General features: G+C 38.1%; 1 protein-coding gene across 5 annotated transcripts in view; it reads left to right on the plus strand.

The window, feature by feature from the left end:
- TUT7 (terminal uridylyl transferase 7) overlaps window positions 1-26703 on the plus strand; it is a 65170-nt gene that overhangs the window by 24151 nt on the left and 14316 nt on the right. For all 5 annotated transcript variants that reach the window (XM_063593960.1, XM_003806684.4, XM_034967636.3 and 2 more), the window contains exons 11-25: window positions 1896-2048; window positions 4873-5053; window positions 6424-7508; window positions 7906-8056; window positions 10698-10784; window positions 11299-11399; window positions 13077-13134; window positions 17952-18055; window positions 18745-18834; window positions 19186-19299; window positions 19473-19550; window positions 20156-20333; window positions 23521-23568; window positions 23813-23904; window positions 25552-25667. In XM_063593960.1, coding sequence (XP_063450030.1) covers window positions 1896-2048; window positions 4873-5053; window positions 6424-7508; window positions 7906-8056; window positions 10698-10784; window positions 11299-11399; window positions 13077-13134; window positions 17952-18055; window positions 18745-18834; window positions 19186-19299; window positions 19473-19550; window positions 20156-20333; window positions 23521-23568; window positions 23813-23904; window positions 25552-25667 — 2636 coding nt within the window. The remainder of the gene's footprint in view (window positions 1-1895; window positions 2049-4872; window positions 5054-6423; window positions 7509-7905; window positions 8057-10697; window positions 10785-11298; window positions 11400-13076; window positions 13135-17951; window positions 18056-18744; window positions 18835-19185; window positions 19300-19472; window positions 19551-20155; window positions 20334-23520; window positions 23569-23812; window positions 23905-25551; window positions 25668-26703) is intronic.

The following is a 26703-nucleotide window of genomic DNA, read 5'->3' on the forward strand; positions in this document are numbered from 1 at the left end:
GTGTTACTGTTAGAAGTGGTGAACAGGGCCGGGCATGGTGGCTCACGCCTGTAATCACAGCACTTTGGGAGGCCAAGGTGGGTGGATCACCTGAGGTCAGGAGTTGAAGCAGCCTGGCCAACGTGGTGAAACTCCATCTCTACTAAAAAAATATTAAAAAATTAGCTGGGCATGGTGGCAGGCACCTGTAATCCCAGCTACTTGGGAGGCTGAGGCAGGAGAATCGCTTCAACCCAGGAGGTAGAGGTTGCAGTGAGCCGAGATCATGCCACTGCACTCCAGCCTGGGCGACAGAGTGAGACTCTGCCTCAGAAAAGAAAAAAAAAGAAGTGGTGAACAAAACACAATTCTTGCCCTCGAATTTATACATCCAATCGGGGCAAGAGACTAATAAATATATATGCAGTGGTGGTACTTTCTCTGAGGAAAAATAAACCAGGGTAAGGAGGACAGAGAATGATAAATGTGGAGCTCCTTAGAGAAAACATTTGAGCAGAGCTGAATAAAGTGAGGGAGAATGAGTCATAGTCTCCCTCACTTTGTTAGGGGGAAGAGCATTTTAAGCAGAGGGAATACCAGGTGTCATCTCTGAGCCAAGAAGATAGAAGGATCACAGAAGTAGAAAAGAGCCAGGTTACTCAGGCCCTGGAAAGGACTGCACTTCATCTAGAGTGAGACAGAAACCACTATGAACAGGAGAGTGTGTCTTCTGTTTTAGAAGGATCACTCTCTTCTAAACCAATGAAGTAGCCCATTTGGTATAAAAATACATTTGGGAAATGTGATGTCACATCCATACTCCATCCCATATTATTTTGTTCATTAACCTGTTTTTGTTTGTTTTTTGTTTTGTTTTTTTTTTTTGAGATGGAGTTTCGCTCTTGTTGCCCAGGCTGGAGTGCAATGGCACCATCTCGGCTCACTGCAACCTCTGCCTCCCAGGGTCAAACAATTCTTCTGCCTCAGCCTCCTGAGTAGCTGGAATTACAGGCATGCGCCACCACGTCCGGCAAATTTTGTATTTTTAGTAGAGACGGGATTTCTCCATGTTGGTCAGGCTGGTCTCGAACTCCTGACCTTAGGTGATCCGCCCACCTCGGCCTCCCAAAGTGCTGGGATTACAGGCGTGAGCCACCATGCGTGGCCTGTTCATTAACCTGTTTTAAAGGCTGTGATAAATCCTATCATACAATGAAGAAACCTGTTCAGCTCCGTTTGACATTTCACAAGCCTTTTCAACTAGACCATTTTCTTTTGCATTAATATTCATTAATAGCACATAAAATTTACTTTGAAAATGTCCAGCATACCCAGAATTAATAGTATTTAAAATTATTTTCTAATTAGCTGGATCTAGTTCTTGTAATTTTCATTTTCTAGCAATATTGTTGTCTTGTATTTATTAAGCAGTTACTATGTGCTGTATGCTACAAGCAGATACTACCTCTATCTGAGTGCCTTATGGTCATTTTTTTTATATCATAACCATCCCATGAAGGAAGTCCTAGTGTTACCCCTTTTTAAAGGAACCTGAGGCCTACAGAGAGTAAGTACCTTAATCAAGGTTGTACAGCTAGTATATGAAGGAGCTGAGATTTGGGACCAGGCAGTTTTACTTCAGAACCCATGACGTCAGCCACTAGGCCATTTTGCCTACTCTTAGAATATTTACTGAGGAATTATTTCACAAAGTCACCATTTCTTTTGCAAATCAAAACCTTGTTTTTTACTTTAAAAAATATTTTTAAATGTATAGATGTCTCTGTGATAGTCCATAAATTATATCTTTTGTATTTTCGATGAACTATGAGTATTTTTTTATTCCAAGATTAGTAGACTGTGTTTGATATAAGATTATTTCTATCTTATTTTAGCATGTGTCTAATTTTTCCTAGATTGAAGGATTCTCATTAAGCAAACTAGGGAATTTCAACCTTCAAGACATTGAAAAAGATGTTGTGATCTGGGAACATACTGACAGTGCTGCAGGGGACACAGGCATAACAAAAGAAGAGGCACCAAGAGAAACGCCGATTAAAAGGGGACAGGTCTGTTCTCTTTTGTTTCTAGTTGTCAGTTTCACTTGCCAATTGTGAAGTTGTGGATTAGTCAGTCTTGTCTTCTTTCCTTAACTATCTTTACTATTTCGTGGCTCTTTCATTTGCCAGTCTATTTAGTACCTCGAATAGACAACTAATGAGAAAAGGTTAAAAAAAAATTAGATCACTAAATCCACAGTTATTTATGTAGTTTCTTTGTGCTGGTTCCTTTGAAAGAGACTCAGAATTCAAAGGTAAATCCATATCTATCCTCAAAGAGCTTAGTCTTAGGTGGTATTATGAGGTTTAAATGTATGAAAGGTTAACTAGCTTTCAGTTACTAAAATAACAGTGAATGCATATATGATTTAATGTACCAGTCCCATACTGTTGGGGGTGGGCAGGGGAATTTATGCACAAGGAAAGAATAGCCATTAGAATTTCAAACAAAAATCTCTGCAATGTCATTATCCTAGTAATAAGAATAAGATTCTCTCCCAAATAGGTGAAAGGCCCCTGATCTTCCCATTACCTTTTGGGGTAAATTGACAGTAACATCCACAAAATTCTTGGATTCGAATCCCAGCTCTATACAAACAAGTCATGTCACTCCTCCAGTTCATGTTTTACTCATGCCTAAAATGAGGAGTTAGTGGTGAATCAGATTTTCCAGTTGTGTTTTCTAGAATCCTTGAACACTGGGAGGAGGAGGAGAGTGGTGGTACCACCCTACCTCTGCTGCCACCAGAACCACTTTTATCTGTTTCTTATTTGGAGTCTCTGTAGTGGAGAAGAGTATAGGCTGTGGAGCCAGAATATGTGAATTTGTATCCCAGCTCTCCCACTTCCCAGCTGTGTGTCCTTGGGCAAGTGACTTAGCCTTTCTGTGTGCCAGTTTCCTCCCTACTCATGGGGATAATATTGGTACCCTCTCATAGGGTCACTTACAGAATGCTTAACTCAGTGCCGAGCATGTGGTGAGCACTCAGTAAATGTTAGCTGCTATTCTTATTTTATTTGAAAAAGAAAATGTTCTCTGCTTTAAAGAAAACCAGTTTAAGTTCCTGTAGTCTAGATATTTCAAAGGTCTCTCCAGTTTCATGTTATGGTATTATCAAGTCATTTCAGTGAGATGCTTAAAAATCCTTTGTAATGCCGCTATGGATAAAGAGGTAAAATGTAATAATGCTTAAAATTTCTGGGGGGTTTATTTGTGTCCTCAAACTGTAGTGTTTGGGACCTAGACAACTGCCATTTTTAATCAGTTCTGCCTTGTAAAGCCACCAGATGACTTTGTATTACTTGACAGAACCTTTGTGATTGAGAAAAATATACCACTGATTTTGAAGCTTAATATAATAAAGTATGATTGAAAACAAATTTGTGCACCTTAGAGGAAATTACTTTTTTCAGTGTGAATTATAGGAAAAGCTATTGCTGTAAATCCGTTTAATGCTTTATTTTTACATTTTTATGTTATTTGGAAAGATTAATCATGCTGCCACTTCTGAAATAAAGTGAGCTCCAGACATTATGGGGTTGCATATGGTGTGCACTGTACTGAGATCAGGAGACATTGAGACATTGTTCTCATCCGGCCACTGCCAGGCAGTGCAACCTTCTGACAAGCCATGGGCACTCGTGGGGCTTCAGTTCCTTCTCTTGTAATATACAGGAGTTGAACTAGATTACCTCTTAAGAGCATCTTACAGTTGTGACATTGTGTTTCAGTGATATATGGATTTCTTGTACTTAAAAAGGCTATACCTACGTGGAAAAAATACAGAGAGCAACCAAGTCTGCCAGATGCTTTCCCTTGTTTCTGATTTAATCCTCATCACTATCCTGTGTTATAGGTGGTATCATCCCTACTCTGCAGATAATGATAGCGACCATTTTTTGAACACTGTGTGCCAGGCACTGTGCTAAGCACTTTACAGACACTATCTCACTCAGTCCTCCCAACAACCCTATGAGGTGGGTACTGTTATCCCCATTTTTCAGATGAGGAAACCCAGACTTAGACAGATTATAGACCTTGACCCGGATCATACACAGCTAGTACATGGCAGAGTTTGGATTTCAGATCTAAGCTTGTCCCAATTCCAAAGCCTGTTCTCTTAGCCACTGTGCTGTGCTACCAGTCTGAGAATGAAGAAGCTAAGTCACAGAGCAATTAAGAGCTATGACGTGGCAGAATCTCTATTTGGGCCCATATTTTCCCCTATCCTAAGTAATATGTACTTTCTAATATATTACATCACAGTTATGTTCCAACTTGTCAGAAGTCTGTAACTGTAAAACCAGTGTCAATTTCTGATGGCAAGAGTTATTTGACTTTAAAATCAGTTGTCACTGACAGAGTCAATGTGCTTATGTAGCTTCTCAGGGCAGTGAGAGGAGTGTTTTTCCTTTTTCTCTATGCCTTTAGCTACTGTCCATTTTTGTGTGTCTGTGACTGTAAAGGTGCCTCCAGCAGCAGTAACAGGAAGAGTTCAGTGCTGAGAATATTAGCAACCCATGCACAGTCCTCTCCACCTGTTATTAACAGTTCAAAATTAGGAGCGCTGTCTGGTTAAATAAAACTGATCCTGTCTATTCCTGTGATAATGACTGGATTATAGCATACTCTAATCCTAATAGTGCAGTGAAGTAATGCTGTTTTACCACAAACAAAATAGAAGTTAGAATTGATTTATCTAGATGGATTGTCAGGCTTCTATCTTTGTTAAGGTTTTCCAGATTTTTTTAATTTGATGCTTAAATGATCTTTAATTTTCCAGATTGTACTTACATCTGAAATAACCTGTATGTTTCTCTTTGCTATTAATAGGTGTCATTAATATTGGATGTGAAACACCAGCCTTCAGTACCAGTTGGGCAGCTCTGGGTGGAATTGCTGCGGTTCTATGCTTTAGAATTTAATTTGGCTGATTTAGTGATAAGTATTCGTGTCAAAGAATTGGTATCTCGGGAATTGAAGGATTGGCCCAAAAAGCGCATTGCCATTGAAGGTATCTCAAAATGTTTATCTTATTCCCCCCACTCTTTTTTTTAAAGGTACCAGTCTAACAGCATGCTTTTTATTTCAGTCTCTTTTCAGCTCCTACAAGTAAGGTAGGCCTGCCCTCAAAGGGAAATAAATAGTTAGAATCTTGCATGTGTTACAGTGGGTCATTTCAAGGAATCAAACTGTTCACCCTGGGTTTTTAAAGTATAAACAACTTGAATAATGGCTGGCTGAGTCCTTGCTTTCTTTGTAGATTGCTTAACCACTTAAATGCCTAAAGTATGTTTTTCACAGTGATGTGTAAATCCCCCTTTCCTCTTTACCATTCTCACCTCTGGATTTTTTAATTCAGTCCTTTTGTGGATTGTTGAAGTTGTTTAGTTTTGCAAAGGTGAGGACAATACTTTTTCTCATCAAAAATGTCATTCTCCATTGGATTCCTCTCCAGTAGAGAGAATGAGTAGTTATTTTTGACATATCTACAGTAACATTTAGAACTTATTCATAAAAACACATTTTTAGTGAAGCCTCATTTAACTGAAATCACTTTATCAAAGACACACTGATGTGCCCTGTAGACATCATTAAATGGACTAGCTCTTCTCAGCTTTGCAAAGTCAGGAGGTTGAAACCCCTCTAGAAATCTTAATTCTCCTCCTTTAAATAATTTAAAGAACCTCCTAAATGGAATTCTCTTATTTTTGCTTGATTTTTTTTCAAGCTTTATGTTGCATAAGAGGGTTTTTTGCATTTTGCATAAATTCTGTGTGCAGTCATGGGGATCTCACATTTTTAAACCCTCCCCTGCAGTTTCTGTGGCTCAGCTCTTCTGGCCAATTGCCTAACCTGCTGGAGTTCTAGGGGAGGAGAAAAGATTGAGAGAAGTGGTGTCTCCTCCTGGTGCCTCCCTCTCACCCCTGAAATTCAGTCCAGCCAATTCAGTGATGGGGCTTCCCAGGGCAGAAGAGTGGAGGTAAGCTCGATAAACCACAGGGCCTGGCTGAGTGGGGAGGCAGAGCACTCAGCAGCAGCAGAGCCTGGTGGGAAGATCTTCCTTCCCAAGGGCCTGAGAGCCACGCTGATAACATCTTTTCTACCTCCACAGTCACAGAGCACAATAGGGAGAAGGGGTACTGGTTCTGAACAGAATGGGTTCCCTTCATAGAGCCGATGTTTCAGAAAATACTGCTTTTTGTTCTTAAACTCTGTTTTCTTACTCCCCACCCCCAGTTTTTTTTTTAAGTCTATAAAATGCAAGATAAATTTTACCATTGTTTGTTGTCTGTTTTTATCTGCAGCAGGCTAATTTTTAAAACATGAAATATAGTAACATATGAAGAGATGGATTTTTCTTTCTTTCTTTTTTTATTACAGATCCCTACTCTGTTAAAAGAAATGTGGCAAGAACCCTAAATAGTCAACCTGTGTTTGAATATATACTTCATTGTTTAAGGACAACATACAAGTATTTTGCTCTTCCACACAAAATTACAAAATCCAGCCTTCTAAAGCCTCTGAATGCAATTACATGTATTTCAGAACATTCTAAAGAAGTAATAAATCATCATCCAGATGTACAAACAAAAGATGATAAGCTCAAAAACTCAGTTTTGGCCCAAGGTCCTGGTGCTACCAGTTCAGCTGCAAATACCTGTAAGGTACAGCCACTTACTCTTAAAGAGACTGCTGAAAGTTTTGGAAGCCCACCAAAAGAAGAAATGGGAAATGAACACATCAGTGTCCACCCTGAAAACTCAGACTGTATCCAAGCAGATGTTAACTCTGATGATTACAAGGATGATAAAGTATACCATCCAGAAACAGGAAGGAAAAACGAGAAAGAGAAAGTTGGAAGGAAGGGCAAGCATCTGTTGACTGTTGATCAGAAACGTGGAGAGCGTGTTGTCTGTGGCAGCACACGTAATAATGAGTCAGAGAGCACTTTGGATTTAGAAGGCTTCCAAAATCCCACAGCTAAAGAGTGTGAGGGACTTGCCACTTTAGATAACAAGGCTGATCTTGATGGAGAAAGTACAGAAGGTACTGAGGAACTAGAAGACTCTCTAAACCACTTTACCCACTCAGTACAGGGCCAGACATCAGAAATGATTCCCTCTGATGAAGAGGAGGAGGACGACGAAGAAGAGGAGGAGGAAGAAGAACCTAGGCTCACCATTAACCAAAGGGAAGATGAAGATGGCATGGCTAATGAAGATGAGTTAGACAACACCTACACTGGGTCAGGGGATGAGGACGCCCTATCTGAAGAGGATGATGAGTTAGGCGAAGCTGCTAAGTATGAAGACGTGAAAGAATGTGGAAAACATGTAGAAAGAGCTCTCCTAGTGGAACTTAATAAAATAAGTCTTAAGGAAGAAAATGTATGTGAAGAAAATTCACCTGTGGATCAGTCTGATTTTTTTTATGAATTCAGTAAACTTATCTTCACCAAAGGCAAGGTAATCAGTACCACCACTAGTCATAGAACTAGGAGACTTTAAGGACTTTGAATGCATTTAATTTCAATTTTTGTATACTAGGAATTTTCCTATTTTGGTAGTGTTGAACAAGTTGGCCTTTCATTCTGATATGACTGCTCGGTCTGCTTTTCTCCTTAAGACTCATGGGAATTAGCAGAGGAAGGGAATGCTATTAGTAGTGAAAATAGCCACTATGTTCTCCTAATGATACTATAGGATGTCCCCATCTCTCAGATCATTTGAGTGGATGCATGTTATATTTTCATTTCCTTTGGAAAGTGAATAGGTGACTGTGTACTTTTAAAACATGATTCCAGACTCCTTTATTTGGCAAATAAAGTGTTAAGTCTTGTTTTGCTTTGCCATATTCCTGCAGTCTCCTATGGTAGTGTGCAGCTTATGCAAACGAGAGGGTCATCTAAAGAAGGACTGTCCTGAAGACTTCAAAAGAATCCAGCTAGAACCTCTGCCACCATTAACACCCAAGTTTTTAAATATCTTAGATCAAGTCTGTATCCAGTGTTATAGTAAGTTATTCACATTTCTTTTGATTTGTCAAAATATTAAATTGACATTTACTCGAGTCTTTAGAATCACTATCCTATTTAGGTCTCTAAACATTATTAGGGACCAAGTCTATTCCATTCTCCATTGTATCCTCAAGCGTTCCATGTCATGTCTGTTCTGTTTGGGACATGCAATAAATGTCAAAGAAGGATGAGGAGAGATGCAGGGAGGATCTTTTTTATTAAAAAAAAATTTTTTTTTTAAATTTTGAGACAGGATCTCACTCTGTCACCCAGACTGGAGTGTAGCAGAGCAATCATGAGTCACTGCAGCCTCGACCTCCCAGACTAAAGCAATCCTCTCACCTCAGCCTCCCAAGTAGCTGGGAGCACAGATGCATGCCACTATGCCTGACTAAATTTTTCATTATTTGTAGAGACACAGTTTCCCTGTGTTACCCAAGCTAGTCTTGAACTCCTGGGCTCAGGCAAATGGAGGATCTTTTATTTTTCTTTTAATATCAAGTGTCTTCTGTACTTCCTTTTATTAACAGCATAGTTGTTGCATCAAGATACATAGCAATCATAGCAGGTTTCCTTTTTTGGAGGGTGATGGAGAGACAGGGTCTTGCTCGGTCCCCCAGGCTAGAATGCAGTGGCGCGATATCAGCTCTCCACAGCCTCTAACTCCTGGACTCAAACAATTCTTCTGCCTCAACCACCCAAGTAGCTGGTATTACAGGCATGCATCACCACACCCAGCTCATTCTTATATTTTTTGTAGATACAGGGTTTCACCACGTTGGCCAGGCTGGTCTCAAACTCCTGACCTCAAGTGATTCATCCAACTGAGTCTCCGAAAGAGCTGGGATTACAGGCTTGAGCCATGGCGCCTGGCCAGCAGGTTTCTTTTTAAAGCTTAGTATTAAATATTAAATATCTTTCCCCATTTAAATTTTCCATTACTCTGCCAAGAAAAAAATTTTTTTTTTTTTGAGACAAAGTCTAGCTCTGTCACCCAGGCTGGAGTGCAGTGGTGCGATCTCAGCTCACTGCAACCTCCACCTCCTGGGTTCAAGCAATTCTCCTGCCTCAGCCTCCTGAGTACCTGGAATTACAGTCATGCACCACCATGCCCAGCTAATTTTTTTTTTTTTTTTTTTTTAGTAGAGATGGGGTTTCACCATATTGGCCAGGCAAGTCTCGAACTCCTGACCTCCAGTGATCCGCTCGCCTTGACCTCCCAAAGTGCTGGGATTACAGGCGTGAGCCACCGCTCCTGGCCAAAAATTAAAATTCAAGTTACTTGAAGCCTGGACACACTTCCCTGGCTAGCTGGGCTATGTAAAGGTTGGTGGTGTTATTCTTCCTGCTGTGTAAGCAGATCCAGGCCCCAGAAAGAAGGGACCAGGTTATATAATTGTTTTTGAAAAGTTTGCTACAAAAATGCATGGCCTGTTATAAGCCAGGATACAAAGTAAGGATGAGGGTAAGGGAGGGACTTTTTTTTTCCAGAAAAAAGATATTTTCTGAAGAGTCTCAGTTCATAATTTTCCCAAAATCGTTGGAAGAGAGGGTAAAATCTCAATATGAATTTCAAAGTACTGTCTCTGTGAGGGGCCGAAAGTTGCCTTGCTGAGGATCTTCTATTAAGTCTTAAAATTAGAGTAGTAGCATTTCCCAGCTGGCATCCTTTGAAATGTTTTTCTAGATGGCAGTTAATAATATTTCATCACCCGAAGTATACCTAGGCCAGCGAGGGAATAACACTACACACTCCCTTCTCTCTTAGAATTCCTGGGTTATTTCCAGGACATATTAGCATATTGAAGGTAGCTGAGAAATATTATTTCTAAAATTTGAACATAGAATAATTTTTGAGTAACGCTAATTAATAGCCTACTTAACAGCCCTTTAAGGAACACAAATTTGGGGAAGCATTGGTGTAGAGAGCCTTAAAGTTTTACAAAAGAAAATATTTAAAGGATAGATGTTCAGCTGCTTAAAATGAAGGAACTTGTTTCACATGGCTTCATCATAAGGTGTTCTTAACAAGTCCTTTTTTTTTTTTTTTTTTGGAAATTTTTTTTTTTATATTGTGAGCTATTAAAAAAACTAGGTTCTCCTTAGGGAAAAAAATACATGCAAATGCTCACAAACTTTTAAATTCACACTTTAGCGGGGTGGTGATCTCTGAAGGCCCTTTCTGTAACCCTGGTGTCTTTCAGGAAACCCAGGTGGAGATCCCCTGTTTAAATTACTTTCCGTTTCAAGAGCACTTCTTAGATTCTTTAAAAAAGGACATCTTAAATTTTACATTACTGTTACAAAAATTAGCCAGGCATGGTGGTACATGCCTATAGTCCCAGCTACTCGGGAGGCTGAGGTGGGAAGATGGCTTGAGCCTGGGAGGCAGAGGTTGCAGTAAGTTAAGATCACACTACTGCACTGCAGCCTGGCCGACAGAACCAGACCTTATCTCAAAAATAAATAAAAAACAAACTTTACCTTGTTAATGCTGTCTACTGAGAAGACACAATGATTTAGGAATTTTTAAATTTAAGCTTGTAAGTTTTATTTTCTAAAAAATAAAATTTTTTCAGCTTTTTCTAAGAGTGTCAACAGGCTTATTTTGTCAATATGTCTATTTATTTTTAAACAGAGGATTTTTCTCCAACAATTATAGAAGATCAGGCTCGTGAACATATTCGGCAAAACCTAGAAAGTTTCATAAGACAGGACTTTCCAGGTAAATGATTTATTTTTTATTTTTAAGAAAAGTAGTGTAACCTTTCTTCCAAATCAGTTCATGTGTTACAAGCACACTGATTTTGAGAATCAGGATTTCCATCGTTTTGCAATATACCCAGGATGTTCCTATCCTCATTTACCAACAGAAACAGTGTAGGGTTTATTCTAGCAAGTGCCATAAGTGAATTTCATTTAATACTATGTTTAGAGTCAAAGTTAAGCTTACATTATTAAATGTGTTGAGGTGATCTAACATTTTCCTTGAAATGTCTTTGCATTTAAGAATAAAGGAGCACCTGGTAATCTTTCTTGCCATATACAGCTTGTATGTAAAGGAAGCTTTGAGAGAAAAAGACTTTAGCATAAATGACCAGTTAATCAGAGAACATAAGTATGAGATTAATATAGGATAATTAAACAACTGGGTGTTTTTGATTCATGAGAGGGCCATTTTGATCAAAAATTAAATGTACTCAGGTAATTAGTTATTACTTTTCATATATCCCTAACAGGAACTAAATTGAGCCTGTTTGGCTCCTCCAAAAATGGATTTGGGTTCAAACAGAGTGACCTTGACGTCTGTATGACAATTAATGGACTTGAAACTGCTGAGGTACAGTGACCACATAAAACTTCCATTTGCTGTGGCAGTGTGATTTAACCAATCTAGACTGGCATTACAGCTTGGTATTTTCCAAATTTATCAGGGCATACCATATAGAGTGTGCTGTTTGGCACAGTCTCTGGCCAAATACATTAAGAGGCTTGGAAAGGTTGTGAAGAAAGTGAGGAGCAGAAAGGTTATACTTTCACCCTGTAGCAAAAAGTGGATTGGAAAGTGTTGCCTGGGAATTCTACATAGCCAAACCAGCCTCTTCAGTGTCCCATTGGCTTGGCTACTATGCTGACTTGGATCACACACTCACATAAGGTTATCTGTAAAGTTTGTTACCAGACAGGCAGTGTGGTAAATCATAAGAGTACTAACCTTAGAGTCCAGAGGCCTGGATTTGAGACAAACTTGTTTCATCAGTACCTAAACATGTGGTCTTTGGTAAATAATCGATAAAGTATAATATCTGTTCCTCCTGCCTCCGCTGATTTTTGTACACATTATCATGGATCATGTGGGTCAGGAGTTAGCAAACGATGGCCCTTGGGCAATTCAGCCCCCCACTGCCTGTTTTTGTAAATAAAGTTTTATTGGGACATAATCACACCCATTCACATATGTAATGTCTATGGCTGCCTTCACTCTTAAGTACAGAGTTTAGTCGTTGTAAGAGACCATATGGCGTGCAAAGCAAAACAAACTTGCCAGCCCCTGGGATATCTGAAGGCATTTATAAAATATAAAACACTATATAAAGGTATAAAGTCTGGGAAGTGCTGAGTCCCTGTTCTTTTAAATCCTTAACAGCAGTCCAAATGCTAAATATCCAAATGAATGATGCTGCTGTTGCTGAAGACCTTTTTGTACCTTTTCTTAGTTTCAAGTCTTTCTATTTTGAGAATGTATCTGATTTGGGAAAATAGTCAAAAGTGATCTAGCCTGAATTTGAATAAAGTATATAAGCAAGATTGGCTCAACATATGGAATGACCCTATCATACATCCTCAAGGTTTATTTATTTATTTTTTTACATGGCTTATAAACTAGTTTTGAGGGCATTTCTAAAGTAACAGTCCAAGTATGTTCTGGGATTTTTATAACCATCAAAAAGGCGTATGTTGAGTCAGCCCAAATGTTTTAAAGAATCATTTATCAAATACTATTTATATTTGCTGTATGACTTTAGTTATATGCATTATAATCCTGGCTAGTCCTATAGGGAAATAATTTGAGCTTAATCACTCTCCACAGCAATTCATCAACTCTTAAACTATAGAAGGTCTGCTTAGAATGAATGAGCTGGGGCACAGAAGCCTCCTCTCATTTATTGTGGGACATGGGGTACATCCGAGTGATATTATGTGGAGGGGAAGAAATGAAGGTCCTCAACCATGGTTCAGAGACTTTTTTGGAAGCCCTAGGTCCATAGGCTTCCTGACTGATTTTAGCCTTTGTTGCACACCCAAAAACAATTAGGAAGTAGGGTATTTAGTGGTTTTTGTACCGTCAGGATATTTCCTGTGAATACTGACTCTAATACCCAACTAGAAAGGAAAAAAATATATATAGACTGACTTGAAATTAATTACATTATTTCTGAAGGTAATGGAAACTATAGCCAGTTTCAGAACCTGTCTTCCAGTTTTGGTTAAGTTCTTTATGCCTTCTTTGTTGCAGGGATTGGACTGTGTCAGAACTATTGAAGAATTAGCAAGAGTCCTCAGAAAACATTCAGGTACCTCTGTAAACTTTTTCTAAAAATATTTCTGACTTTTTAATTAGTGTTTTCTATAGTCTTCCCTTGGTATCCATGGGGTATTAGTTCCAGGCCCACCCATCACCCCTCAACCCTCCCTTCCCCAGCAGATAAAAAAAATCCTTAGATGCTCAAGTTCCTTATATAAAATGGCATAGTATTTACATATAACCTATATGCATCCTTCCATATAGTTTTAGTCATCTCTAGGTTACTTATAATACCTAATACAGTGTAAATACTATGTAAATAGTTGTTATACTGTATTTTTTATTTGTTTTTTTTATTGTTGTATCGTTAGTTTTTTATTAGTTGCTTTTTTCTCTTAAATATTTTTGGTTTGTGTTTGATTGGATATGGGGATGCAGGACCCACAGACATGAAAGGCCAATTGTATTTAGAGTTTACTAATGCCATGAAGCAGTATAGTGGCTCATTCATAGAATAATTGCAATATTAATGTCTTTTTAAAATCTTGTATGCGTAAGTATGAAAGACTGAGGAATTGGTGATAATTTATATGCATATTGTTGCCTAGCTCAGTTTTATTTCAAGACAAAGCCTACACCAGACAGGCAAGAAAGGCTATAAATCCTTTTCCTTTGTTGGCGTTGTATAAGTCAAAGTGTAGGAGTTGCTAATGGTGTGAAGTGTCAAGGAAAGCACCCCGGACTGGGCTTGTGGGTTGAATTTGCAGCTGTTCTGCTCAACAAGCTGTATATGACCCTGAACAAGTCCTTCACTTGAAGCGATCTCTTTTTTTAAGAAATGGGATCTTGCTAGGTTGTCCAGGCTAGTCTCTGAACTCCTGGGCTCAAGTGATCCTCCTGCCTTGGCCTCCCAAAGCGCTGGGATTACAGGTGTGAGCCACTATGCTTGGCCTGATCTCTTTTTTTCATTGATAAATTGAGGCAACTGGACTGGATAATTATTCTAGAGTATTTACAGCTATAAAATGTATAGATTTTGTAAACCATGCACAGAATTGAAATGCTGTTAACGTATCCTTTTGTTGTCATGGCAGCTATGGATACCATTAACAGTGAAAAATCTTCTTTTAAAATGTAGTTCAGCAAACTTCTGTGCTAAGAGCTGAAAATGAAAGTGAACAATATATGGCCCCTATCCTCAGGAACTTAAAATCCGTGGTCTGTCCATGAAAAGTTTTTGTACATTTCGGTTAGGAACAGACTTTAAGTCACAGCATGAACGTGCACACACACCTAGACACACACATATATACACCTTGGGTGCCACTTTTCTTTGAAATTTTTTCCCCAGGAGTTAATAAAGTACATACCATGTTGTTTAAATAACAGGAGGAAAAAAAATCTTAATTTTGGTTTATTCCCAATAAAAATTAACCTAAAGTATACAGAAATTGGGTTAGGCTTTGTTTTTTTAAATGTACATTGATTTGTTCACAGAGGGCAGAACAATATAAAAAAAAAAGAAAAAAAAGTGCATTGATATACTTTTCTTTGGTCATTGAAGTAAACATTTCCCTTAACTTGGGAATTCCACCTCTAAAGATCATGTGTTTTGTTTTGTTTTGTTTTGTTTTGAAGGTCGTGCAAAGAAACTGAAGTACTAAGTTAGCGTGACTATTAATTTTTTAGTACTGAGCTAGATTTTAACTTTGTGTTTTGAAATAATTTAATTTCACATTTAAAGGAAAGCAGCAAAAGTTGCATAAAGAGTTCCACATATAGCTTTTATTCAGATCCACCAATTAACATTTTCCATATTTGATTCATCATTCCATCTTTTGCTTGCTCTCAATTTCTTCCTGTACCATTTGAGATTAAGCTGTAGACATTATGTCCTTTCCCCTAAATACCTCAGTATATATTTCCTAAGAAGGAACGATGTTAAAAACAGATCATTTTTAGATTAGAAATGACTTAGGCACACAGATGATTTATAATAATAATGGAATGCAGATTGCCTGGAACAAGAATTTCGTAACAGCTAGAGGGCTGTGTTTAAAACTTCATATCTTTAAAACAGTCTCCCCAGGTATTTTATTGGGTGCCTCCTATGTGCACAGCACTGTGTTGGGCACTTAGGGATGGTGGAAAAGTAAAAAAATCTGTATGTTTTTCTTGTGAAAGCTTCCATATCTTAAGAGGTAATCTTAAGAGCTTCCATAGTTTGGAAGAGGTAATCTTCCAAACTATGTAACAATGTAAGGTAATATTCAATTAAATAACTTCTAAGAAGAGAGAATGTGGGAAAGAGTTGCACAGGGGAGGTTGATGGAAGAGATGGAGGTTGCTATGATCTCAGATGATGGTGAACACGATTTGAAAAGGATGGGAAAAGAAATCATTTCTAAGTGCATAAATGTGAGACTGTGGGATATTTTGGAGAGCAGTGAGAAGATTGGTACATTTGGAGATTTTCAAATGGGAAATACTAGGAGATAAGATGAAGTCTATAGATATTTGGAAGCACTGAAGTTTCTTCAGGAGGGAAAGGACCCAGTAAAGGCATAACATAAGGTTTTTAGGCAGCTGGTGTGGTATTTTAGGGAAAGTATAATCTAGATGACAGGGCAGCAGGACCTCAGCCAGGGTGCCACTGGTGCTAACAGGAAAAAGATATGAGAGATTCCAAGTGGGAAAATTTCCTAGATTTCGTACCTGCAAGTAGGAAGTAAGGATTGAGGTCGCTATCTGGGTATTTGAGAACCAGGAATGTTTGCAGAGAACACCTGTGTGAAAGTGTTTAGTTTGCCATGAGCATATAATCTCCAAGACTTAACATTCCAGAAAGCAATTAGAAATATGGGGTTGCCAGTCAGAATTGAAGATGAAAATAAAACAGTTTTTTTGCATTGAAAGCCTTGAAGAAAAAGAGAGAGATTGAGAGAAAGAGACTAGACAGAAATTAAGAAAAGAGACTGAAAAGGAACTGGGAAGATATGCTGTGAATAAATCCGAGACTTTGAAGTGTGGTAATGATCAACAGTGTCAAATTCCAGAATGGGAAGGATGTGAAGAAAAGGGCCTCTGTCTAATTTAGAGGCGAGATAGCAAAGTACTAGGTGGAGGTTCTGGAATCAGACTCTGATTTTAAATTCTGTCTCCCCCTTGCTGGCTGTGCAATCCCAAAAAGTCACTCAGCTTCATAACAAGCACTCAGTTCCTCATCTCTAAAGTGGAAATAACAATTCTATGGCATTTAAGAAAGATAATATGTAAAGTGCAAAGCCTAGCATATTCTAAGTATTCAGTAAAGTGAGCTTCCTTGCCCCCTTTCCCCATCAGATTAAGTTTCATTTCCTCTGTCTGCCACACAGATTTTTTCCTGAAATGTCTTCTACCTACTTATTTTCTCCTGTGTTCTATGATGTGATCACTATGTATCTGCTTTTTAGGAACCACCACTTAGCTCTCTCAGAAGAAACTCAAACTCTGACATCTCAGAATGAGCTTATCTTTCACTTTACCGCTTCCCTTCTGCAGGAACCAACTCCATTAATCTGCCCTTCCTTGTGAATCCTTTTTCATGGTTGTTGATATTGGCATCCTTGGAATCAACAAAACGGGTGAAATGATAATTAGCCTGACCCACACTAGGTTCACTATAAGTTGGGAGTCAATCTTACCTAGATTTGAATTCCAGCTCTGCAATTTACCAGCTGCATATTCCTAAGCTAGTGAATCTTTCTGGGTCTCTGTTTCCTCATCTGTAAGATGAGGGTGATAAACCTAAGGAGGTAATGTTTGTAAAGGACTCTTCACATGTCCCTATCACACATTAGGTGCTCAGGAAGTGGTAGCTCTTACTCTGAAAGCCCTGATCCTCTCTTACTACCCCTAGCTTCCCATCCAGTTACAGATGCTCTCAAACATGCCTTGCTTCTTCTGTGTATTCCCATGCCACCATGAAAGTTCACACCCAGTTGTTTTTCATAAGTGGTCACCCTGCCTCTTCCTGGTGCCTCCAGTCTGTCCACTGCCAGGGGTATTGTCTAACTAGATGTGGTCAGTGATTCCTCCCAACTTAGACCAGTTCATTGGCTCCTCTTTGATTCTAAGGATAATTCTTAGCAAAATGTGTATGTTCTGTAGTTGGACCTTTCCCAGTTTCTCCACCATCTCCTATGCCTCATATTCCATTCCCTCAAGTTCATTCGGCAACCTATGCAATTCTCTGGAACTTCCCTGAACATACCATTCTATTTCAGGCATCTACACTTTTTGTGTACAGTTTGCCTTGCCTGGTAAATTTGCTCAACTGCCACTATTTTTGCTGGTTTTTCTCCCTCTTTTTCAAAGCTTAGCTCAGGCAATTTCCTCTCTCCTATTGAAGTTAATTCCTATTAACTTCATAACTTCTAGCTTTAAGGTGAGTAACTTGTTTGGAGGATAATCGTCCCTTAGGCTGTTCTCCAAATTAGATATAGTCACATGGAGAGAACAGGTGGGAACCACATAGTTCAGACTCTATAGTAGTTTCCTCTGTTTTGGTATTTGTCTTAGTGACAACGACATACACATGCATATACACACATGCACACGTGTGCACATACGATCCAGTAAGTTCCCAGAGGGGAGTGACTGTTTGATTCTTGTTGTTCTAATATCAATATGTTTAATAAATGTAAACTTTGCCAGACTAATCTTCCCAGATGTTTGTTAATAACAGAATTCTTTGACAAGTGCTAATGAATGCAATGAAACAGGCCAAAGTTAGGTTTACACCATTTTATATTGGAACATTAACATAAGAGTTACTTATATCCCCAGCTGCTGTATTTAATGATAACATTTTATTTCCCAACTTAGGTCTGAGAAACATCTTACCTATTACAACAGCAAAGGTGCCAATTGTGAAGTTCTTCCATTTGAGAAGTGGTCTGGAAGTAGATATCAGTTTGTATAACACATTGGTAAGATTTTTTTCAGGCTTTTTGTTTAGAGAGGTTAAGGGAACAAATGTCTCACCTTGCAAAAACCTCAAGTTAAAGAAGTCATTCATTTCATCTTAGTGAATCTTTCAAGAGTTATTACGCTTACTTGCTGTGAACCTGGCAGTGTTCTGAGGCTGAGGATTCTAAGATAATTCAGATATGTTTCAGGGATTTATAGGACCTCTCTGACCCTTTAGGGGTGTTTGTGCAGAGAGATCTTATATCTACTGAAAGGGAACTGATTGTTTATTTCACCAGCCCTTATTTTCTAGATGTTCAGACCAAGGACGTATAAAAGCCATGAGGTCAGATGTTACTTATAATTCTTTATTATTATCTAGTAAGTTAATGAAGATTGTCTTTAGGGAAAAAAAAAAGGTTAATTTCAGTTGAAATGTCTTCTTCCTAAAATGAATCAGACTGTAAACCTATTTAAAATATTCCAGTTTAAAATCTTTTCATCTAGGCTCACATGGTGGCTCATGCTTGTAATCCCAGCACTTTGGGAGGCTGATGAGGGAGGATCACTTGAGCCCAGGAGTTCATGACCAGCCTGGGCAACATAGTGAGATCTCATCTCCATTATTTAAAACAACAACCAAAAAAAAAAAAAAAGAGACCCTTTACACTTCATTGTTAGTCTTATAGTGTTATTTTCCTTTTAACAGGCCCTTCATAACACAAGGCTTTTATCTGCTTATTCCGCCATTGATCCCAGAGTGAAGTATTTGTGCTATACCATGAAAGTATTTACAAAGGTGAGTATGCTTCCTATTGTGACTTATCAGGAAATTTCATTGCATCTTTAAACACTGTTGAAAACATAAATCTATTTTTTAATGAACTGTAGTCATGTGAAATGCTTCATGTAGCTATTTGGGAGACCCTATGAAGAAAGCTAAAATTTTGTTCTGAATTTTATACAATGACCTGATCTTGCACGTAGCCAGCTGTCCACTGCTTTGCTAGGTTGGATTGGTTTTGCCTTTGACAATGTGATTTTTATATTAGTCCTCAAAATATGCACTTTACTTTTAATGATAACAGAATGGATGCAAAGTTAGCAGAAAACAGACCTTTCCTTTGTTCTTGGTTTTCCTTCCGTCTAGATGTGTGATATTGGTGATGCATCTAGAGGCAGCTTATCATCGTATGCATATACTCTTATGGTGCTATATTTTCTCCAGCAGAGGAATCCACCAGTCATTCCTGTCCTTCAAGAGGTATTAGTGAATGAAATTGTATTTCTTATCTGGAAAGCTGGTGATCTCTGAGCCTTTCTCCTCCTCTAAAATTCTGTGGTTCTGTAGTTAATTTTTTACCTATTTTCCTAGAAGTTTTTGTATCAATGCATTAAGTTTGTAATCCATACTAATAGTTTAAAAATTAATTTCAGATATACAAAGGTGAAAAGAAACCTGAAATATTTGTTGATGGCTGGAATATTTATTTTTTTGATCAAATAGATGAACTGGTACGTATTTTAAGAGTAAAGATTTTCCTATATCCTTGACTAAAAATTAGCTATACTACAGTGTAGATGGTCAACAACTATTTTATTGCTTGTTGTATTTATATATCTTATGATAGTAAAAAAAATAGTGTTTTCAGATGCTTCCTTTGATGTGAAAATATTTTTACTAAGCCAAGTGAATTTCTAGGGCCTATATCCAGTATTTCTTTAATGCCTAATAATTCCAAATGGTTAAGTAACTTTATTCCAAGTGAATGAATATTTGTTCTGTGGTTTTTGTACCCAGAGTTTAGAAAGACTTTCAATGAGCTAAAGAGATCTAATAACCTACGTATTACCAAGGCTCTTAGAATCTATTTCTGGATCTTCTGACTAACGTGTTCTGAGACTTGACACTGAAAACTCTGAGCTCTTCCTACTCCAAGTCACAGAGTAGAGATTAATAAACTTATGTAAATTATGTTTTTAAATATGAAAGAAAAGTTGCATAATTGAGCTCTAGTTAATTAGAAATAAATCCAAATTTACTCCCTAAAATACAAATGAATATTGATATTAACACTTCACTAAAGACCATGGTATCCCTTGTTCCCTTCTATTTCTAGCCTACCTATTGGCCAGAATGTGGAAAAAATACAGAATCTGTTGGGCAGTTATGGTTGGGCCTTCTTCGTTTCTACACAGAGGAATTTGATTTTAAAGAACATGTTATTAGCATCAGGAGAAAAAGTCTGCTTACAACTTTTAAGAAACAGTGGACCTCAAAATACATTGTTATTGAAGGTACGAATAAAATTAAACTTGAAGTCGAATAGACTATAGAGCTTGAACTATAAGGACATTGTTCTTCCTCCTTGCAGAGCTCTTCCAGCTGCTTGGGGAGTGCAGTGCCCCAGTCTCATTGTCCATACCAGGCCAACTTTTCTCTTTCCAGCCTTAAGATTTGTTTTTAAATGACTGAAGCCATTTCACCATGACAAATTTTTTGCTATTGTTGGACACATACTGAAGGATAAGGCAGCAGTAGTGATAAGGCAGCTTCAAGAAAGTGGTACTTTTACAACCTTCCTGTTGGGGGGTTTGAAGAGTGCCGCTAAGTGAATTTTCAAGATCTTCATTCGCTATTGATGGAGTTCACCTATAAGTAATTGTATATAAATTTTGACATTTATTTTGACCATATGGAAGCCTTTTCTTTTTCTATTTTTTAGTTTTTGAGATGGAGTTTCGCTCTTGTTGCCCAGGCTGGAGTGCAGTAGCGCTATCTCGGCTCACTGCAACCTCTGCCTCCTGGGTTCAAGCAATTCTCCTGCCTCAGCCACCTGAGTAGCTGGGATTACAGCGGCCCACCACCACAACTGGCTAAATTTTTGTACTTTTAGTAGAGATGGGGTTTCACCATGTTGGCCAGGCTGGTCTTGAACTCCTGACCTCAGGTGATCACCCACCTCGGCCTCCCAAAGTGCTGGGATTACAGATGTGAGCCACTGCGCATGGCCACCTTATCTTTTTCTATTGAATGTAGTGATCTATTGGAGCCATTGATGCTAATAGTTGATTGTTTATTTCCAATTTGTGGGATTCTTTTTTAAGACAAAATGGAATTTAAATGCTTTAGCTGAGAAATGACCTAAGAAATATTTTTTTAATTTTAATAAGATTTTTAAATGTTTATTTTTTAATATGTTTGTATCACATAAATAATACGTACTATTCTAAGTTGTGGTTTTATTATTATTTCTGCCTATTGGCAGTATTAAAATACAATGAACTTTTGTAAAATGAATTTCAGATCACCATGGGTTACAGATATAGTTTTGACTTTTTAAAGATCTCATGTGTCAAACACATAGAATTTTTGACTTACTACGCCTTTTCGTTATCACTGCAGTTCTTATCATCTGTCACTTATTAAGGTATTCCTTTTTTTTTTTTCTTGAGACAGTCTCACTTTGTCTTCCAGGCTGGAATGCAATGGCGCAATCTTGGCTCACTGCAACCTCCACCTCCCGGGTTCAAGTGATTCTTGTACCTCAGCCTCCTGAGTAGCTGGGATTACAGGTGCCGTGCCACCACGCCTGGCTAATTTTTTTGTATTTTTAGTAGAGACGGGGTTTCACCATGTTGGCAAGGCTAGTTTCGAACTCCTCAGCTCAGGTGATCCGGCCCACTTCAGCCTCCCAAAGTGCTGGGATTACAGGCGTGAGCCACTGTGCCCGGCCTATTAATGTATTCTTTTTTAAGTTTTGAAGGTTTATTATCTTTTGCTTCTAATTTTTACATTACTTTCAGACAAGCAGTTAGTAATAGGCTAAACTAAAAAGAAGGCTTCATTCATAATCATATAACCAGCTATTTTAGAATTGAGGCATTTCAGTGGCGATAGTAGTCGTTTGTTTTTGTTTTTGCCGGGGACAGAGTCTCACTGTCTCGCCCAGGCTGGAGTGTAATGGTGCGATTTCAGGTCACTGCACCCTCCGCTTCCTGGGTTCACCCGTTGTCAGCCTCCAGAGTAGCTGGGACTACAGGCACACACCACCATGCCTGGCTAATTTTTGTATTTTTAGTAGAGAGAGTGTTTCACCATGTTGGCCAGGCTGATCTTGAACTTCTGACCTCAGGTGATTAGCCCACCTCAGCCTCCCAAAGTGCTGGGATTACAGGCGTGAGCCACAGCACCCAGCCAGTAGTAGTTTCTTTAACTGCACAGTAGCTAATATTGTAGTATCTCCACTACACCAAGCAAATAACCAAAAATACATATACACATATAAAAATCACTTGAAGAAAGAATGACCAAACTGATGAAGGTAACCTTCTCATAGCAATAATTATTGCAGGGTTGAGCTGAAGGAAGGGTCCTATACTTCGATAAACTGATAGTCTCAATCTCAATATGGTACACCTCAGTTACCGTTCACTAGAAGCATACCTGGCAAGTGGAAGATGCCACTTTTTACTTCTTTACTTCTCTTGTGTATGCTATATCCATGCAGTCCTTCATTTTCTCAATAAGAGGATTCCCGAAAAAAGGTCATCGCTTTTTTCTCTTTGCCTTCTTGAATATTGTTTTAGGGATGTGAAAAATAGAAGTTAGATATCTACACATAATGTCTAAATTATGAATCATGGGTGTATGTTATTTTAGATCACTTATAAAACAGTATTTGGATTTAGAAGTAGTGCTTTTAACCCCATTTATTTCATGAGACAGTTTATTCACACCTCACATACATCTTTGACATTAGCATTGTTTTCATCATTCCTACCATTTTCTGGGTTATTTAACAAACAGTATTCCAAAACATATCCTATATACAGCTATCTAAGATGTTTGAGATGCAGACATGTAAGATCAAATGAGAATCTATATTAAGCTTTTACTAGAAATTGTATCCCAAGATCCAGGTAGCCAATGGCATGCCATTGGGACAGATGTATATATCTGTGTGTTTTATAAGTGTGTTTTGTAATCTCCATCATGAATTATTTTCTAAAGTGATCTTTAAGAAATTTGTTACATAGTGGGAACCTTTAGTGCTAAAATGTTTTAAATGTATTTATAACTTCTATATACATCCAAAACTAGTGTCATTAAGTAATATCAGGCTAATGTGTCTTCTGCAAACAGTATTTTGTTCAAAAATAGGCAGCCAGTCATAACATAAAGAGCTTTATAATGATTTAAATATAAAGTAGTACACTCTATTCTGATGAACAGTGTAGTGGAAAAACTTGCCTTATGTTTAGGAATATGTATTGCTTAGCTTTATTATAACTTGTAAGCTCATTTAACAGGTGTCATTTTAAACTTTTTTTTGCACTTCTTTTCTATCATGTGAATTTAAAACTTATTGATGATAAGCAAAGTAGATGATATTCTTGTCTTGTTTTATGAACTTTACTTATTGGATGAATGGTGGCATTTTCTATTTGATTACCTTATTTGCTCTTAAATTTTTTTGCTTAGATCCCTTTGATTTGAATCATAATCTTGGAGCTGGATTATCAAGGAAAAGTGAGTTACTTCGTTTGTCAATTTTATTTTTTATTTTACTTATTTATTTACTTTTATAATAGAGACAGGGTCTTGCTTTTATTGCCCAGGCTGGTCTCAAACTCCTGGGCTCAAGTGATCCTCCTACCCCAGCCTCCCAGAGTGCTAGAATAACAGGCGCCACCAGGCCCAGGTAGTTTGTCATTTGTAATACAATCTCTTTTCCTTTTAACCCGCCTAAGTGAGTTCTTACTCTTCTTTTTAGTGACAAATTTTATAATGAAGGCTTTTATCAATGGTAGAAGAGTATTTGGTATTCCTGTCAAGGGATTTCCAAAGGACTACCCCTCAAAAATGGTAAGTGTGTTGGAAATACCAAAAAATAAAAAAAAATGCCTAATTTGTACACATCACTTCAGTAGTAACTTAAATATTTAGAAAGTCTGTGAGTCTAGCCAAAGTAAATGACTATAGTACAGAATGATTCCCAGAGCCCCCCTTTTTCTTAAACATCCCCGGGTAGAGGCCATCAGAATAGAGAGAAATAGTAAGAAGTTGGATTTAAGGTTGTTAAATTCTTGTTTTCCTCTTTGATGCCTTTTTTTTTTCTGGTTATCTGTGCTAGCCTTCATAGGTGCATTGCTGTTCTGCCAGCATTCGGCTTGATGCCAGCCTTGGCCAAGCCCAGTTTGTACATATCTAGAATCTAGATTTTCCAATCTGCTTGCAAAAAGTAGTAAATCTTTTGCTGGGACTAGGGGGTTAACAGTGCTTCCTGTAGCAGACAGCTATCTCTTCTCATGTAACTTGATACTCGAGTTTTTAAGGAACCACATTTATTGAAAACAAAGCAAAATTATGTCAAAAAAATAATTTCAGTGAGAGAAAAATGGCTAGGGACTAGATGATCTTGCTAAGAATAATATTATGTTTTTCTGCATTAATTTCCTTATACTTTTTATTCTTATTTTTAATTGACATATAGTTTATGGAGCACAACGTGATGATTTGATACATGTATATGGAATGATGAAATCAAGTTAATTAACATATATATATCACCTCACCATTTTTTGTGGGGAGACATTTGAGATTTACTCTTAGTTATCTTGAAATATACACTATTATTGACTATAGTCACCCTGCTGTGCAATAGATCTCGAAACTTATTCCTCCTGTCTATCTGAAACTTTGTACCCTTTGACCAACAACCCCCTATTCCCTCTGTACTCCCAGTGAAGACTTTTAAAATTTAACATAAGTGTATTGCTTTATAGGCACATTCAGTGTTTGATTACATCTGTACATCTGATTTATGGTAGATATTGATGTGGCTTCTACACCAGTGCTTCTGAAACTTGTTTGAACAAATCGCCTGAGGATTTTGTTAAAGTGCAGATTCTGATTCAGCAGGTCTAGGATCAGGCTCAAGACTGCTTTTCCAGCAAGCTCCCTGGGGATGCTCATGTTGCTGGCCTCCACCTTAATTTTAGTACAAAGAGGCTACAGGCTAGACCATTATCTTTCCTTTGTTCTGTTATTTTTCCTTCAGCAGCCACAACTAAGCAAAGTAGAAACACATAGTTTTTTTTCTTTTCTTCAATATAATCTGTATGATGCAAATCATGTTTCTCAATTCATTAGGTTTTAGCCTTTTCATTTGATGAGGAGACAAAGCCTGTGTACCTGGCCTCAACTCCCTCCCACATCCTGAAAAGCTGACTCATCCGCTTCTTTAGAAGTGTGCTTAAACCTTTAGGGTTAGGGCTCACGAGTGCTCTGCATGACTAAAAGGAATAAACAAAAATGGATTTAGTTAAAACTATCCTGAGTTAGACCTTGATGGTCTTAGATTTTGTTTGGAATTAAGCAGTATAAATAATATTTATTAAAAGTAATGTTATATCAACATTGAATTGTAAGATAACTGTTTAATATCTGGTTAGTTTTGTGTTCCGATCTCACGTGAATAGTTCAGGCTTTTATATATTTATGTTCTTCTAGGAATACTTTTTTGATCCAGATGTGTTAACTGAAGGAGAGCTGGCCCCAAATGATAGATGTTGTCGAATTTGTGGAAAAATCGGACACTTCATGAAGGACTGTCCTATGAGGAGAAAGTAAGTAAATGTTCAAAGGGGTTGGTTGTGTTTTTATTTTCTTAATGTCCCAATTTTTAAATGAGGTACTATTATAACAAAGAAAATACACTTGTGTAAAATCCAGCAGTTTTCAGATACATTTAAGTTTTTTATTTTATTTTTTAATGAAATGAAGTGATTTAAAACATGACTTTAGGCCGGGTGCAGTGGTTCACGCCTGTAATCCCAGCACTTTGGGAGGCCAAGGCGAGTGGATCACCTGAGGTCAGGAGTTCAAGACCAGCCTGACCCACATGGTGAAACCTCATCTCTACTAAAAATTAGCCAAGCATGGTGGCGGGCACCTGTAGTCCCAGCTACTTGGGAGGCTGAGGCTACAGAATCGCTTGAACCCGGGAGGCAGAGATTGCAGTGAGCCCAGATCACGCCATTGCACTCCAGCCGGGGCAACAGAGCAAGATTCTGTCTCAGAAAAAAAAAAAAAAGCCCAGGTGTAGTAGCTCATGCCTGTAATCCCAGCACTTTGGGAGGCCAAGGCAGGCGGATCACTTGAGGCCAGGAGTTCAAGACCAGCCTTGCCAACATGGTGAAAAGAGGAAACAAAAATTCCTCCTTTTTACAGTAGTGAGAAGTTCAGAATCATTTCAGTCAGTAAACAGTCAAATGAGTTCCTTCAGGATCTCAGTTACATCTCTAATGTACAGTAACTGTTCAGCACGTTGGGATATATATTCACAAACAGTTCGCTGGATTTTAGCACTCTTTGTTTGTATTCCACTTAACCCTTAATAATTGTTGTGAGTAGGTAAGCCATGCAGTTCAGTCCCCATGCTTTCTTCTGGTGGCGTTTATTGGGGGGCAAGAGAGACATGTTTTTGCTTGCTTGCCTTGGGATATGTTGTTTTGGGTGGTAGTGGTGGTGTTTTTAACTGTACAGCAATATTTTAAAACATGGTGCTCAAATTAGGTTACCATCTGGAATTTGAGAAGCTTTGTTTTTCAGTCCTTTTTTTCATTACTCAAAAATCAGTGATTATTAGGATAAGGGAGAAAT

This window comes from Pan paniscus, chromosome 11 (genome assembly GCF_029289425.2).
Source record: "Pan paniscus chromosome 11, NHGRI_mPanPan1-v2.0_pri, whole genome shotgun sequence".
Lineage (NCBI taxonomy): Eukaryota > Metazoa > Chordata > Mammalia > Primates > Hominidae > Pan > Pan paniscus.